Source organism: Carassius gibelio, chromosome A17 (genome assembly GCF_023724105.1).
Source record: "Carassius gibelio isolate Cgi1373 ecotype wild population from Czech Republic chromosome A17, carGib1.2-hapl.c, whole genome shotgun sequence".
Taxonomy (NCBI): Eukaryota; Metazoa; Chordata; class Actinopteri; order Cypriniformes; family Cyprinidae; genus Carassius; species Carassius gibelio.
The window spans coordinates 5,776,369-5,792,088 of NC_068387.1; the positions used below are offsets into that span (position 1 = coordinate 5,776,369).

The window sequence follows — 15,720 nt, forward strand, 5'->3', positions numbered from 1 at the left end:
TAAAATCAAATAGGCAACATAACATTTATACAGACTCGATTCACCAAAATTTTGTATTTTAAAATTATATTAAAAGAAAAAAACCCCGCACTTTCAATTAGCACGCGGACGGCAACACTAAACAAACACATTAAAACCGTTTGTCTCTTAAACTTGATAAATGTATCTCACTTTTCATAGAAAGTCAAACATCTTCACTCAATCCATCTTTTTAACACTTTTTACACTTATATTTTTAACCATTTTATCGTTTTTATAAATCGACATGCAGAGATGCAAAGAAACACAACTTACTCTCTTCAGTCACATGTAGAACTGAGAGAGTCAGACGCGACAGCGCCACTAAGTGACGTCACTCAAACTTAAACAGTTTACTTTTTGCAAAGTACATTTTTCTCTGTGCCATATAAAAAATAAAGAATGAAAATTAGATGGATTCATGTAAAATACATGAAATACAAAAAGAATTAAATTCCTTTTAAATTAAATCTCTTTCAAAATAAAAGACACTAAAGTTTGCTGGAACACAAAACTCAGAACATTACAATTTCATACTCTAAAGGCCTTCTATCTCCGAGTCGATAGATCCCAGGGGGCCGGAGATACTGACAACTAAAGGTAAAAAGTCCCCAAATTTGACAAGCTATAATATATGCAGTTTATTAAATATTCATTCAATGGGAATACATGGCAAGTGAGATATGTGATGATTTACCATTTATGAAATAGCCATCCCCACTTGCAGTTTATAATAGCCATTCAATTTTATTTAACTTGTTTTAATTAAATATGTGCTATATTGTAAATGACAACACCTGCACTGTACTCAGAACACTTAGAGGTATCCATTCATGTCATTTTTTTTGTTATTAATTATGTAGAATGTACATAAGAAAGAGCATTGGATTTTGCTTAATTTACCCGAATAGGGTGCCTGTCCACTCTTCCTGGTGCTTCTGTGTTGAGGTAAATAAAGAGTATTTCTCATAAATAGGTTTAATGTTATTTATGAAAACACCTGTACTGTACCCAGAACACTCAGAGGAGACCATTATTGTCAGTTACATATTGTTCGGGTTTAATAGACTTGTTAACAATTATTCCACTAATCTATTAGAGCCGTCCTATTGAGTACATTGCAGGTCGGTGAATTGACCTTTTACATTCTATTGTATGGTTCAGTTTTAATATATTGGTGGATAAACATCACAATAGCCTATCATAGCCTTCCCATTAAATACATTGCAAGTGGGTCCATTTGCAGCTCAGTAAATAGTCTTCCAATATGAATAGTGTAATGTGAGATCCACATCTGTCCTGGCCCTCAGTATCTTCACAAAATCAGAAGTACACAAAGGAAATGCAAATATGCCTGGCCACTTGTTTTGTCCTTCTTAATGGCTAAAACCCAAAGCTACAAGGGTCTATCTCCCTTTAGCTTTAAGAGGTGTATTTATGCATTATGTTATTGGTGAAATGAACCAAAATGCTAGTGCAAGATAGGCGTTTGAGTATTGGGACAGTAAAGAATAAAAATAACCATGTTGGCTGTGGAGTGAACTTATTTTTTATGTTTAAAATCAAGTAATGTCCTCACATAACCTCAAGTTTAAAAGATATTGACACACTTAAATTTTGCTTTGTAACAAAAAACGAGTTCCTGGGTTTGCGAGTTTGCTTTAAATGTAAAGTTTAAATTATGTTAATTGTTGAATCATAAAATTAACACAAATAACTCATTAATGAGAATGAATAAACTTGGGATATGTATCTTTATTTTACAGTCACACAATAAAACACAATTTACATATGTATAAAATAAGAGCAGGTCCATTTCACATGTAGACAGAAGTGAGTGTGGCCACAGTTTGATGGTATATTTTGCCAAACTTTGGACCTGGACTGGCTGGATGAGTAGGCCCTCTCCTCTGAAAGACAAATTTGAGCTGTGTGTCCACACTGATGTCCTGCAGTGCCTTGAAGAGGACAACATCTTTTTCCTCTCCATTCACCTTTAACACACAGTGAAGGGGCTTCAGGTTGGGCATCTTGGAAGAATGATTGATCCTCCTGCCAAATGTGTCTGCGTCTGGGTGGCATTCGCAAGGGAATGTCTGAGCATCAATGCACAGTTCTCTTTGGCCAGCTTTAAAGAAGAAGAGGTACCCAGCCTCATCATGAATGTCCTGCATCATGGCTCTACCTGCAGCAGCCGTTATTACCTTTCCGTGGTAATCGCAAACTATGTCACCTTTAGAAAACCGCTGGGTTGCAACCACACCTGTGATCAAGAGAACATAAAATTTTGAGTGAAATCAAAATGACAAGTAATTAACTTTGCTTCATCTCATAGTTGCTAAAACATACAATTAATTGATTGTATTTTCTGCCTTACAAGAATAAAAAATAAAAAATAAAAAAGATTTGCAGACAAAAATTATTTACTAAGTCAAGAATTTACTAACCTAGACCTAGCTGGGGACCAAAGTCCTTAATGGCAATGCCTTTCCAGGTCTGCTGAGAGACACATTTCATTATTGTTTGATCTGTCTCAATTAATAGCTTTGGAGCTGGTTTCCACAACCGCTCAATCTCTTTAGGCTTCGGGTAGTTGCTCTTCCACCCCTCCTGCGCAATCAGCTTTGACACCCTTGCAGCTGAAGGCTTGCGGTGTGTGAAGTGTGCTGAAAGAGAGAATGACACAACCTACATTACTTAGTGCGAGTCACTCTTCACATTAAATGAATGGTCTGATTTGAATGGTGTATTGACTGTCAGTGCAGTATTCATGGATTTGGCTACTTACACAGCAGATATTCCTCTCTCTTGGCATACTGGGAGTTTCTCCACTTGTCAAAAAAGATGCGGTCTCCAGGAAACCCTTCGCTGATCCGCTGTTTTTTTTTTTGGTGGCTGACTGTCCAGAGAGACAGGAAATCTGCCCACAAAAGCAGAGAAGTCTTTAGTTGGAGCGCTGCACTCCTTGCTGGTTGTGGGAGAGTTTGGTCCAGAGGTCTCATCGTCTGATGTACAGCTGCAAAAGAAAGGAAAATTAGGTTAAAAAATTAACTTACAAAATCAGTACTACATAATCATGTGTACAAGTCATCTGTGACCCTTCTGGATGAAGAGACCTACCCTGTCATGGTGTCCAGCAGCACAGCTGTGTCCACAACAAACTGAGGCTCTAGATTTCTTTGTTGTTGGACCAAACCCAGAGCTCTGTGCCAGATAGTGATTAATGGCCTCCTTTTGTTGTACTGGGAGCATTTGTGCAGCGGCCTCTGCAGCCTTCCGTGCATCACGACTATTTGATGTGGGTAGCTTATACCTGCAGAAAGAAATTAAATGTTATTTATGATAATCACTGTGACTGATAAGATATAGGAGGCCTATGTGGGCCAATACATTTCATGGAGCCGATGCATGTGTGCCCGGGGAATTTGATTGACCACCAGAAACACTTTTAGCGGGTTCACTTACTTTGTAGTTTATTCATTTAGTATTTTCAAAAGAATTATATGTTCTGAAATGTTTAACAAGAGTGTACAAGAAACCGTTCCGGCTCACTGCTTCCACAAAATAGACCGGAAACAAAGAAAAAGAGTTAAATATCTATTTTTGAAAATAGACGAAACAACAACAAAAAAACAGAGAAGGATACAAAGAGCTGGGAATAAAATGTAAATCTCACAGCTCTATATTTCTCAGTGTATAATTATTCCTAATGTTCTACAGATTGTTTCACAGTCCAACTGCTATAAGCAGAAACAAACTCTTAACCATCGCAAACACGGCCCAACAAAAATACAAAATAATGAAATACTAAAGGAATTCCACAACAACAAAATGTTGTGAGACGCTACAGAGAAACTACCACACTAAAATCACATGCGGTATTACACGGTACAATACGGCAGTGGGAATACTATACAAAAGAAACAAAGCATAATAAGAACATGGAAATATTACCCACTTACATATAATTTGTGAAAAATAAAAAGATAACACTCACAACATGATGAGTTCCTATTTTACCCCTTCACATTCACTTTATGAGGGCTGCAATCCTCAACAAAATGTTGTACTGTAAATAATCAGATAAAACATCAACACATGGAACATTTGCACAATGTAAAACATATGTAAAGCCACAGTTGAACAGGCCTACACTGCATGGTGTGACGTCATACCATCGTACACAATACAACTTTATTGACATGACATCCTTAGAAACCACACAACAAAATATATATCCAGAAATGATATTTAAGAGGAAGATTAGAAAGAAATACTATAATTTACCCTTGGATGGTCTTAAATATGTCACTGATTACAGAGAGTGCACATCTCCCCAACGTTGCTCCCTGCACATCACCCAAAAAGGTCTGAAAACAGCACATGCGCATGTCCCATGCATAATGCAAACAGCACCACCTACTGACGACTCAAGGAAAAATGCAGATATTAACTGTTTCTTCTGACTTGGTAATTTAAAGAAAACAGAAAATAAAAATAAAATAAGTTTAACGATGCAAAGGGAGAAATAAATTACTATACTTTTTACCACTCGGTTACACATGTCTTCTGAGACATTTGGAACAGCCTCGCCAGTCGATGACAGGAAAAATTTGTTGCAGACATTTTCAGGCCGAATTTTTTCTGGCCTTATCTGCTTAAAGTACAACTGAAACCACTGTGGAAATAAAACAGACTGTTATAGACAGTGAAAGTTTAAGATTTTAATTTAAAGTAAAAAAAATTATTCAAATACTGGAAAAACTAAATTATGCATCACATTAAAACAGCACATGTATTGTATCATACTGTAGTCAGAAGATTGGTCTAATAAGATATGTAAAGATTGGACTTACAGCTTCCTCTCTACGTGTCAAGGCAAATGTTGCAATCTGCTTCATTGAAATTTTTTGTTGTCTGCTGATGCCAATTACAACCCTGCTTCCTGTCCACCCACTCTGCATCCTGGGAAATATTGAAATAATTACATTTACTAATGCATCCATGTCAAACTATTACAGCATATGTGTAAAGTTGTTACTGTACAAAGCACAGTACACTATTTCTATAAAAATATCATTGCATTACTGTTATTTTGCATAGAATGCATGGGTTAACAATACTTTTTCACACTCATCCAACTGTATATTACCACTGTTCTCACGTTGCTGCTGTTCATAATGTGTTTATAATCCTACATTACTCTGTTCATAATGTACATAGAATCCCTACATTGCACTCCTATTTATGCTAACTGCATTTCATTAGCTCTGTACTTGTACTCTGCATAATGACAATAAAGTTGAATCTACTCCAATCTAATCTGATATCTTGCCAAAATAGATTAATTTACCGTCAATCCTTCCACAGCTCCTGGGCACTGCATGTGGCGGAAGATCAAGAGTGCCTCGCAGTAGTAGCGGTAAAGTGTCTTGTCAGCATTTGATACCGCACTGCCCTTCTGTAGGTTTCCACAGATCCTGATGAAATCTGCCTTTGCAGCTTTCAAAATATCTGGGTAAACATTTTTATTGCTGGGAGTGGACACAGCAGTGGAATCTGCAGTTTCTAGGTCCAGTTCGGGCTCATCAGGCTGGTTCTGGATGAAGAAACCTCGACTGAGAAGCTCCTTCACCATGCTGAGGCGAGAGTGTCTTTCAGGCAGGATCTCACATAGCTGGTGATAATCCCAGGTTCTGCCTGTGCACACCCACTCAGTGTTGGATGCCTTGGCCTTCTGCAGTGCTATTTTTCATACAAACCCTGGCCAAGTGAACAGAAAGCTTATCCTGAGGCTTGTAGCACCGCAAGCAGTGCACAATTCTGCGATCAGCAGACCTTCAAGAAATAGACAAAATGTTTCAACAAAAACACACAGTAAAAAAGAAAAAGAAAAACACACACAGTGGATGACTCTGTGTCTCAGAATATGTTTGCTCTTTTTCCAGAGGCACTGTGTCCTCACACAGAAAGTTGTGAATCCCACACCCCATTTCACAGCTACCAGTGTGGGCAAACAAAGCCTGAAAACAAGTCTGGAAAAATACTGAAGCACTGGCATGGAGTCATCCACTGTTCATCTATTTCTTACAGTCACACAATAACAGACAAAACCCATACTCTACTTACACAAAACTCTAACCATCTATTTTAACAGGCATAATGCAGACAGACTAAATATACTTACTTTTTAGAAGCCATTTCAAACGAAGAAAGAAGCAAGTAGCAGGTCACAAACAGCAACTGTAGGTGGTTTTCAGAAAATACTGAAAAACAACTGTAAGTCTTTCAGGCCAAACAGGTTTCTTAACCTGACCTGACCCAGGTCAACAACCATTTAGGACACAGCATGGACAGTGTTTCTCTACTTCCTGTTGGCCTTCTGTAGCTAATCATATCTCCGTGTAGCTGTTTTTATTTTATATTTTTCTCTATAATCTTTCTTACTATCACTGTCTGTTTGTTTGTTTGTTTTTTTTAAGTTGTAAAATATAACTTAATTCACACCATATTTCTGATATTATCGATCAGATTAACTTTGATCGTTCACTCTTCCGTGACTGCAGTACACCTGCAAAGCGTTAGCACTCGTTAGCTTGTCATTAGCGTTTTCTTTTCTCCTCTCCTCTCTCTCGCTCCAGTTTTTCACAAGTTCATCAAACAACCGCAGTAAGAATATTTCATCAAGCATGGTGAGTAATGGCTTCTCCTGCTATTGTTATTTGCACCTCTTGCCACATGTACAGTTTATCTATCTCTGTCGCTGATGAAGGATTCACATGTGATAAATGCAGGGAAATAGTTAGGCTGACAGAGAAGATTTCAGAATTAGAGACACGCATCCAAACTTTAATCGAGGACAGTAAGAATGTTAGGGCTCTAGATAAGGCTTTGGATGCGTCTAGCTCAGGGATTCCTGTACATTGTCCGGTTCCGGCAACAGAGCCCCTGCAGCAGGGCAACTGGGTGACGGTGAGGAAGAATAGTCATGGGTCAAAACACCGCTCTTCTGTTCCGATCAAAACATTAAACAGGTTCTCCCCACTCAGTGATGCACCCACTGAGAAACCTGATGAAAGTGCTCTAGTTATTGGCGATTCTATTGTACGGAACGTGAATATAGAGACACCATGCAGTCACCATAGTCAAATGTTTACCGGGAGCCAGAGCGCCTGACATCAAGGCAAATTTAAAAGTGCTGGCTAATGCTAAACGTAAATACAGTAAGATTGTTATTCATGCCGGCGCTAATGATGTTCGACTTCACCATTCAGAGATCACTAAAAATAACATTAAAGAGGTGTGTGAACTTGCAAGCACGATGTCAGACACTATAATATGCTCTGGTCCCCTCCCTGCTTACCGTGGTGACGAGATGCATAGCAGATTGTCATCACTCAATGGCTGGATGTCTAAGTGGTGCCCACAGAATAACATAGGTTTCATAGACAATTGGACGAGCTTATGGGGCAGACCTGTCCTGTTTAAAAGAGATGGTCTTCATCACTCCTGGGGTGGCGCCACTCTTCTGTCTAGAAATATGGCACATAGTCTTAGTGTTTATACTTGACTAACTGGGGCCCAGGTCAGGAAGCAGACAGACTGGCTAAACCGACCGTCTGCTAGCTGCCTCCCGTCACAGAGGTCAGTTAATTCTCAGCACATAGAGACTCTTTCACCTAGATATCACACTATAGAGACTGTGTCTGTTCCACGAACTAGAAAATACAAAAAACGTCCAAACCAAGTTAAGGCTAACAATTTAATTGAGGTTCAACAAATAAAAAACAAATGCAATACGGATAAACAAATGATAAAGATTGGCTTATTGAATATCAGATCCATTTCTACGAAAACACTTTTTGTAAATAATATGATAACTGATCATAATATAGATGTGCTCTGCTTGACAGAAACCTGGCTAAAACCTGATGATTACATTATTTTAAATGAGTCCACCCCCCAAGATTACTGTTATAAACACGAGCCGCGTCTAAAAGGCAAAGGGGGAGGAGTTGCTTCAATTTATAACAACGTTTTCAGGATTTCTCAGAGGGCAGGCTTCAAGTATAACTCGTTTGAAGTAATGGTGCTTCATATAACATTAACCAGAGAAACCAATGTTAATGATAAATCCCCTGTTATGTTTGTACTGGCTACTGTATACAGGCCACCAGGGCACCATACAGACTTTATTAAAGAGTTTGGTGATTTTACATCCGAGTTAGTTCTGGCTGCAGATAAAGTTTTAATAGTTGGTGATTTTAATATCCATGTCGATAATGAAAAAGATGCATTGGGATCAGCATTTATAGACATTCTGAACTCTATTGGTGTTAGACAACATGTTTCAGGACCTACTCATTGTCGAAATCATACTCTAGATTTAATACTGTCACATGGAATTGATGTTGATAGTGTTGAAATTATTCAGCCAAGTGATGATATCTCAGATCATTATTTAGTTCTGTGTAAACTTCATATAGCCAAAATTGTAAATTCTACTTCTTGTTACAAGTATGGAAGAACCATCACTTCTACCACAAAAGACTGCTTTTTAAGTTATCTTCCTGATGTATCTGAATTCCTTAGCATATCCAAAACCTCAGAACAACTTGATGATGTAACAGAAACTATGGACTCTCTCTTTTCTAGCACTTTAAATACAGTTGCTCCTTTACGCTTAAGGAAGGTTAAGGAAAACAGTTTGACACCATGGTATAATGAGCGTACTCGCACCCTAAAGAGAGCAGCCCGAAAAATGGAGCACAGCTGGAGGAAAACAAAACTAGAGGTATTTCGTATTGCTTGGCGGGAAAGTAGCATATCCTATAGAAAAGCATTAAAAACTGCTAGATCTGATTACTTTTCTTCTCTTTTAGAAGAAAACAAACATAACCCCCAGGTATTTATTCAATACAGTGGCTAAATTAATGAAAAATAAAGCCATTTCCCAACACCACAACAGTAATGACTTTATGAACTACTTTACTTCTAAAATCGATGCTATTAGAGATAAAATTGCAACCATTCAGCCGTCAGCTACAGTATCACATCAGACAGTGCACTACAGACCCCCTGAGGAACAGTTCCACTCATTCTCTACTATAGGAGAGGAAGAATTGTATAAACTTGTTAAATCATCTAAACCAACAACATGTATGTTAGACCCTATACCATCTAAGCTCCTAAAAGAGGTGCTTCCAGAAGTCATAGGTCCTCTTCTGACTATTATCAATTCCTCATTGTCATTAGGATATGTCCCCAAAACCTTCAAACTGGCTGTTATTAAGCCTCTCATAAAAAAAACACAACTTGACCCCAGAGAACTTGTTAATTATAGACCAATCTCGAATCTCCCCTTTCTGTCCAAGATACTATAAAAGGTGGTATCCTCACAATTATATTCCTTCTTAGAGAAAAATGGTATATGTGAGGATTTCCAGTCAGGATTTAGACCGTATCATAGTACTGAGACTGCTCTACTTAGAGTTACAAATGATCTGCTCTTATCATCTGATCGTGGGTGTATCTCTCTATTAGTTTTATTGGATCTTAGTGCTGCGTTTGACACAATTGACCACAACATTCTTTTGCATAGACTTGGGGCCTGTTGCACAAGAGTAGGATAAGGGATTAAGCCAGGATATCTTGGTGATCCTGGCTCAATTGATCCCTAATCCGGTTGCACTAAAGCTGGATAGGGGGCAGGAGGATATGTTATGGTATAAATTACCATGGATATTTATTCTGTGGAGCTAGCCTGCTCCAGACCAGGCTAAATTCCAGGATCTATTTAATCTCATCCCTAATGTCAGTCAGCAGTCGCCACAAATGGAAACCAATAGTTATTTCACTGCTCACTATACATTGTTATCACATATAACTAGACCCACTGTCATTATTTAAACGTTTGTGATCATTAATTTCAATCATTTTGGATAAATAATGATTTTTAGATGATGTTGCTATCATTAGATAATTTACAGTTTCCCATAGACTATAAGGCTATATATAAAATGATAGAATATTAGGGCCACAGAGGGAAAAAAAGACAAGTCATAATATTGTAACTAGTTGTTTTAAAGGAGGACAGTTGTTAAAATGACAGATGTGGGGCATTTCGTGAAATTGTACTTCAGTATGGTTTCATAAACAAAGACATGCTGATGTGCCAGAATATGAAGTATCACCTTGTCATAACTATCAAAACTGTAAAAAGAATATGTTGCTTTTCTGCAGAAAGAACCAGCCTCATAAATGTATGACTTTATCCTTTTTCCTCAGTGGGGCCCTAGTACTCTGTCATATAAACAAATACATATTCCATATGAATATAAAAACACAATGTGTAACATTATGTTCCTTTATTGAATAAGGACAAAACAAAGCAGGTAAACTATCAGCTCCTTTCGAAACTGAAGTCACAGTGACTCTACAAGATGGAAAGCACAGAATCAAAGCATATTATACAAAATGATACATACACATTCAAAGGTCTGTATATAACACACCCTGCATGTCTGCACACTAAAATAAATGCAGGACATATCCATACACATCAACTGAACAGACAAATGAATGGATGCAGTAGCCTCCCTGCAGCCTTGCATTACACACAGTATACCGCACAAACATCATAAGAGGCCAAATTCGTACAAAAAAACAACCCAAAAAAACCCTATTTCCTCTGCCACAGCAGGACATTTTTTACCTAAATTGAAAGCACACATACTAACTAAAATAATTCAACACATATTGGTCCCTCAGCAGCCGACCACTGTCATCATCAGGGAAGATTGCCGGATTGTCCCAGTCCATGGCTGGTGGCACTCTGGGGGCCCTCTCCTTCCTCAGGCAGGCTACATTGTGGAGGACAGCACAAGCCACAGTAATATCACATGCTCTAACAGGGTTGACCCTTAATTTGTGAAGGCAGTGAAAGCGTGCCTTCAGGAGGCCAAAGATCATTTCAACTCTGGCCCTGGTCCTGGCATGGGCATGGTTGTAGGCCTGCTGTGCTTCCTGGGGGTCTGTGAAAGGTGTCAGGAGAAAAGGCTGGCAGCCATACCCCCTGTCTCCCAGCAACACACCAGAGAATTCACCTGTCAACACAAAATCTCATCATTACTACCTCATAAACACAGTGATATTCTTGACACAGCCATGATGGTTATAAATAGGGGTTGTGTGGCTTACCTTGTGATAGGCACTGATAGATTTCAGAGGCCCGAAAGATTCTGGAGTCATGGACTGAGCCAGGCCATTTTGCCACAACATTGCTGATCACACAGTCAGCATTGCAGACCATCTGAAATCATAAGATGAGGAATATTACACCAATCAATGCACATCATTGGCAATGCAGAGTGTTCGTCAATGGACAATATCAAAAAGTTATGTTCACCTGAACATTAATGCTGTGAAAGGATTTCCTATTCACAAAATCGGCCTAATGGGCACCTGAGGGGGCTTTTATCCTTATGTGTGTGCAGTCCACTGCACCAATGACATTGGGGAAACCTGTCACACAAAGTAATGAGTATCCTACTATGTGTTAACAGTTGTCCTGTAATTTGTAGATCCTCTTACCTGCAATCCTATAGAACTCCTCTTTCATGTCACAGAGTCTTCTGTGGCCAGGGAAGGAGATGAAGACATCTGCTAATGCTTTGATAGCCAGACACACACTCCTTATTGTGCGGCAAATTGTGGCCTTGTTCAGCTGTTCCGCATCCCCCACTGAGTACAGGAAGGCTCCACTAGCAAAAAAGCGCAAGGCCACACAAACCATTTGCTCCACACTCCGTGCAGTGCGGTGCTTAATCCTGGGACCCAGTAGTCTGCATAGATACCTGATGCCATCAGCAGAAAACCTGTATCTTTCATATAGATGGTCATCAGGGAAGGCCAGTGGGTCCAACCAGTCCCTGAAGACCCTTTCTCGCCTGAAGGCTCTCCTCAGCACAAGTGCTTCTTCATCCACCACATCTCGCAAGAATGGGCATGCCATTGTCAGAGCAGAAAGGAACACACAATTTTGGGCCTTCATATAGGCTAGTGGCCACACCTGGTGCTGGGGGGGTGGGCAAAAGAGGCCGGTGCCTTATAACGATGACTTGGTTGTACTGATTACTGTGAACATAAAAAATACCTTTAGAAAGATGCCACCGTCCTGTGTGCTCACAATAAGAGCTCATATGTCATGGCTCACTTGACTTTACGAGAATATACCTAATTTTTATTTTGAGCTGTGTCATCTTCTTGGAGCTGAGGGAGGAAAGAAAAATAATGATTAATACATTTGTGTTACAGTTAGCATACAGTGTACATTGAAGGCATATCTCACCTCCCTCTCAAGTTTTTTTATTTCAAGGTCCAGTTTCCTAATTGTCCTCTTTTTTTATTTCGGACTCCAGTGCAAGATTTTCTATCTTTTTCTTCTTGTACTGAATGTCTATGTCTGCCAGTTCTATTTGGTGCCGGAGGTGGTTGCCATACAACTTTCTGATAGCTTGTGAGCTCTGTGAACACAATACAATTAGCGCAGCTTGAATTTGGCAGGATGTGGTGTCCTTTTATTAATACGCACTATGTTGCCAGGCTGGTTTTCCCACTGTATAGCATCTGGGTCCTGTAAAAGAAATTAGATTTTTTGATTTTGATGAGGACTCCTCACCATTGTAGAGTAAATAGTACTTTCACAGTCTTAACATGATACCTCATGCCTTCTGGAATCCAGAGAGATGGTCTCCTCCTCATCATCGTCTCCATCATGTGCTGTTGCTGCTGCACTGGGGCTTTCACCCTATCACATTTAATCGGATTCATATTGAAGCTAGTAGACAAGACATGCCAGGCCTACAGTATGCCTTTGATGGAGTACTCACTGGATCAGCATCGTCCGGTGCTTGTGCTGGTGGCTCTAACAGGAACACAGTGCTGCCAGACACTGCAAGGCAATAGGTAAACCAAAGTCAGACAGTCCAAATTGATTCAATATGAATGTGGTTGTATTCCATGTAGAGATGGAAGGACATACCTTGAATGAAGCGGGTGGCATCTTGGGAGGAACCTATGCTCGTCTCTTTCCCCCCAGGGATCCCCTCTAAGACGGGCCTGCCTTTATTTAGCTCCAAGGCCATGTCCTCTGCTGGGGTAAGGTCAGCCTTTGGTGACCCACCACCCGTGCCTCGTCTGTGGGTATTCTTTTTCACTGCTAAAACAGTACAGACAATGTGTTAGCAGGCACCTTCTGGGTACAATATATGCTTGTGCTTTGTTAAATATTAGTCAGGGACCATACCATTCTGCAGAATGTTCTTGTATTTGATTTTGACCTGCTGCCATGTCCGTTTTGGCCCGTTCATGTTTAATCTACATCACACACACACACACATTCTTTATCACAAGAACATTTAATGGAGTCACACTGACAAAAATGACTTGGTATTTTTGTATTGTTTTCAGTAAAAATATTTTAAAAAAACAATAAAGATGTATTTTCTTGATTTTCTAAATGACCTAGCAAAATAAGTATAGGTTTAGACCAAAAATATAAACTTCAAGTAAATGTGTGCTTAAAACAAGCAAAACATTTAAATATCTGTCAATATAATAAGAAAAATTCTCTTGAAATAAGTTTACTTTTTCCATAAACAATTACTTTTAGAAAAGTTCTCGTTTCACTGGCAGAGTTTTTTGCTTATTTTCCTAGGTTATTTTGCTCTAGAAAATATTTAAGATATTTTTTTTTTTTACTGAAAACAAGACTAAAATACTGAGTAAGAAAGACATTTTTGCAGTGCAGTGAGCAACCGACCTTGGGTCCTTTGAAAGGCGCTATATAAATTAAAGTGATTATTATTATAGCTCATCTATGTATTCAAGAAAATTTTATTTATATAGCACTTTTCACAATTGTTTCATTCTGTCAAAGCTGCTTTACATTAATAAAAGCAGGGGAAACACAAAAAAAAAAAACGGTGGACAACATAATAAGCAGAGTACAATGGCTAAGATTAAACCGTACTGAGCGTAGTAACGTAAAATAATAATGTAAGGCTTTAATAATAATATATCATAGCTTTATACAGTGTGATGGAGTTACGTTACACAATTTCACTCATATATGCAGTGCATTTCAATAAAAAATGTAACCGTTTCATAATTACAGTACAACTGCGTTTTTGGAGATGTGAATTAAATATTTGATTTGTAATTGTGATGTTTCAGCGGAGTGGTGAGTGTGTAATTGTGCACTACTTACGCATTCAGGCGGTCTGCAATACTTTGCCATGCTTTTTCTCTTTGCTTTATCACTGTGGCGGTGTTGCTTTTCTTCTTAATTATATCTTTTACCTCCTCGTTTGCCTCCATGAGGATTTGTGCTTCTGACGGGGAAAAGTACGCGGCTCTAGTTGCCATGGTAAATCTGTTAATCCGTGATCTGTGGCAGGGTCTATTTGAGTGAGCCGTGAGCGCGCACCTATCCAGGATTGGTTTCACCTGGCTTAATGAATCTGTGTCTGCTCATCCTGGCTTGGTCTTGGTGCAACCAATTAAGCCTGGACGCACATGTTTTGGCTTTATTGAGCTCAGCTGAGTCATTTATTCCGGATGTCTTAATTCTACTTTTGTGCAACAGGCCCCAGAACACTTTGTTGGTATCAGTTGAAGTGCATTAGCATGGTTTAAATCATACTTATGTGACCGCCATCAGTTCGTAGCAGTGAATGAAGATGTATCATATAGATCACAAGTGCAGTATGGAGTACCTCAAGGCTCAGTACTAGGGCCGCTACTCTTCACGCTTTATATGTTACTCTTGGGAGATGTCATCAGGAAACATGGTGTTAGCTTTCACTGTTATGCTGATGATACTCAGCTCTATATTTCCTCGCAGCCCGGTGAAACAAACCAATTTGAAAAACTAATGGAATGCATAGTCGATATAAAAAATTGGATGACGAGTAATTTCTTACTTCTAAATTCAGAAAAAACAGAGGTGTTAATCATAGGGCCTAAAAACTCTGCTTGTAATAACCTAGAACACTGTCTAAGACTTGATGGTTGCTCTGTCAATTCTTCGTCATCAGTTAGGAACCTAGGTGTGCTACTTGATCACAATCTTTCCTTAGAAAGCCACGTTTCTAGCATTTGTAAAACTGCATTTTTCCATCTCAAAAATATATCTAAATTACGGCCTATGCAATAGCAAAAATGTTAATCCATGCATTTATGACCTCAAGGTTAGATTATTGTAATGCTTTATTGGGTGGTTGTTCTGCACGCTTGTTAAACAAACTACAGCTAGTCCAAAATGCAGCAGCAAGAGTTCTTACTAGAACCAGGAAGTATGACCATATTAGCCCGGTCCTGTCCACACTGCACTGGCTCCCTATCAAACATCGTATAGATTTTAAAATATTGCTTATTACTTATAAAGCCCTGAATGGTTTAGCAGCTCAGTATTTGAATGAGCTCCTTTTACATTATACTCCTCTACGTCCGCTACGTTCTCAAAACTCAGGCAATTTGATAATACCTAGAATATCAAAATCAACTGCGGGCGGCAGATCCTTTTCCTATTTGGCGCCTAAACTCTGGAATAACCTACCTAACATTGTTCGGGAGGCAGACACACTTTTGCAGTTGAAATCTAGATTAAAGACCCATCTCTTTAACCTGGCATACACATAA

General features: G+C 39.0%; 1 protein-coding gene and 1 pseudogene across 2 annotated transcripts; both read right to left on the reverse strand.

Moving 5' to 3' along the window:
* Positions 1 to 1,763: 1,763 nt before the first annotated feature.
* LOC127933243 (uncharacterized) lies at positions 1,764 to 5,706 on the reverse strand. Of its 2 annotated transcripts, none has more exons than XM_052530064.1 (6): positions 5,372 to 5,706; positions 4,875 to 4,983; positions 3,139 to 4,696; positions 2,807 to 3,034; positions 2,466 to 2,684; positions 1,764 to 2,281 (listed from the first exon to the last, which is right to left on the reverse strand). In XM_052530064.1, exons 4-6 carry the CDS (start codon positions 3,018 to 3,020, stop codon positions 1,836 to 1,838), a joined length of 879 nt encoding a protein of 292 aa, XP_052386024.1. In that variant the 5' UTR covers positions 3,021 to 3,034; positions 3,139 to 4,696; positions 4,875 to 4,983; positions 5,372 to 5,706; the 3' UTR covers positions 1,764 to 1,835. The 2 variants fall into 2 exon arrangements, with proteins under 2 accessions (XP_052386024.1, XP_052386026.1); XM_052530066.1 differs by having other exon boundaries at positions 3,139 to 3,331; positions 4,561 to 4,983.
* Positions 5,707 to 10,370: 4,664 nt separating this feature from the next.
* Positions 10,371 to 13,468, reverse strand: LOC127933533 (putative nuclease HARBI1; annotated as a pseudogene).
* Positions 13,469 to 15,720: the final 2,252 nt, after the last annotated feature.

Bases quoted from the DNA above. Each gene is read 5' to 3' on its own strand.
- LOC127933243 (XM_052530064.1), bottom strand. From the start codon at position 3,020: ATGAGACCTCTGGACCAAACTCTCCCACAACCAGCAAGGAGTGCAGCG. The intron at 2,685-2,806 runs GTAAGTAGCCAA...TCTCTCTTTCAG, and splicing joins GAGAGAGGAATATCTGCTGT to CACACTTCACACACCGCAAG. The intron at 2,282-2,465 runs GTTAGTAAATTC...TCTTGATCACAG, and splicing joins TGGTCCCCAGCTAGGTCTAG to GTGTGGTTGCAACCCAGCGG.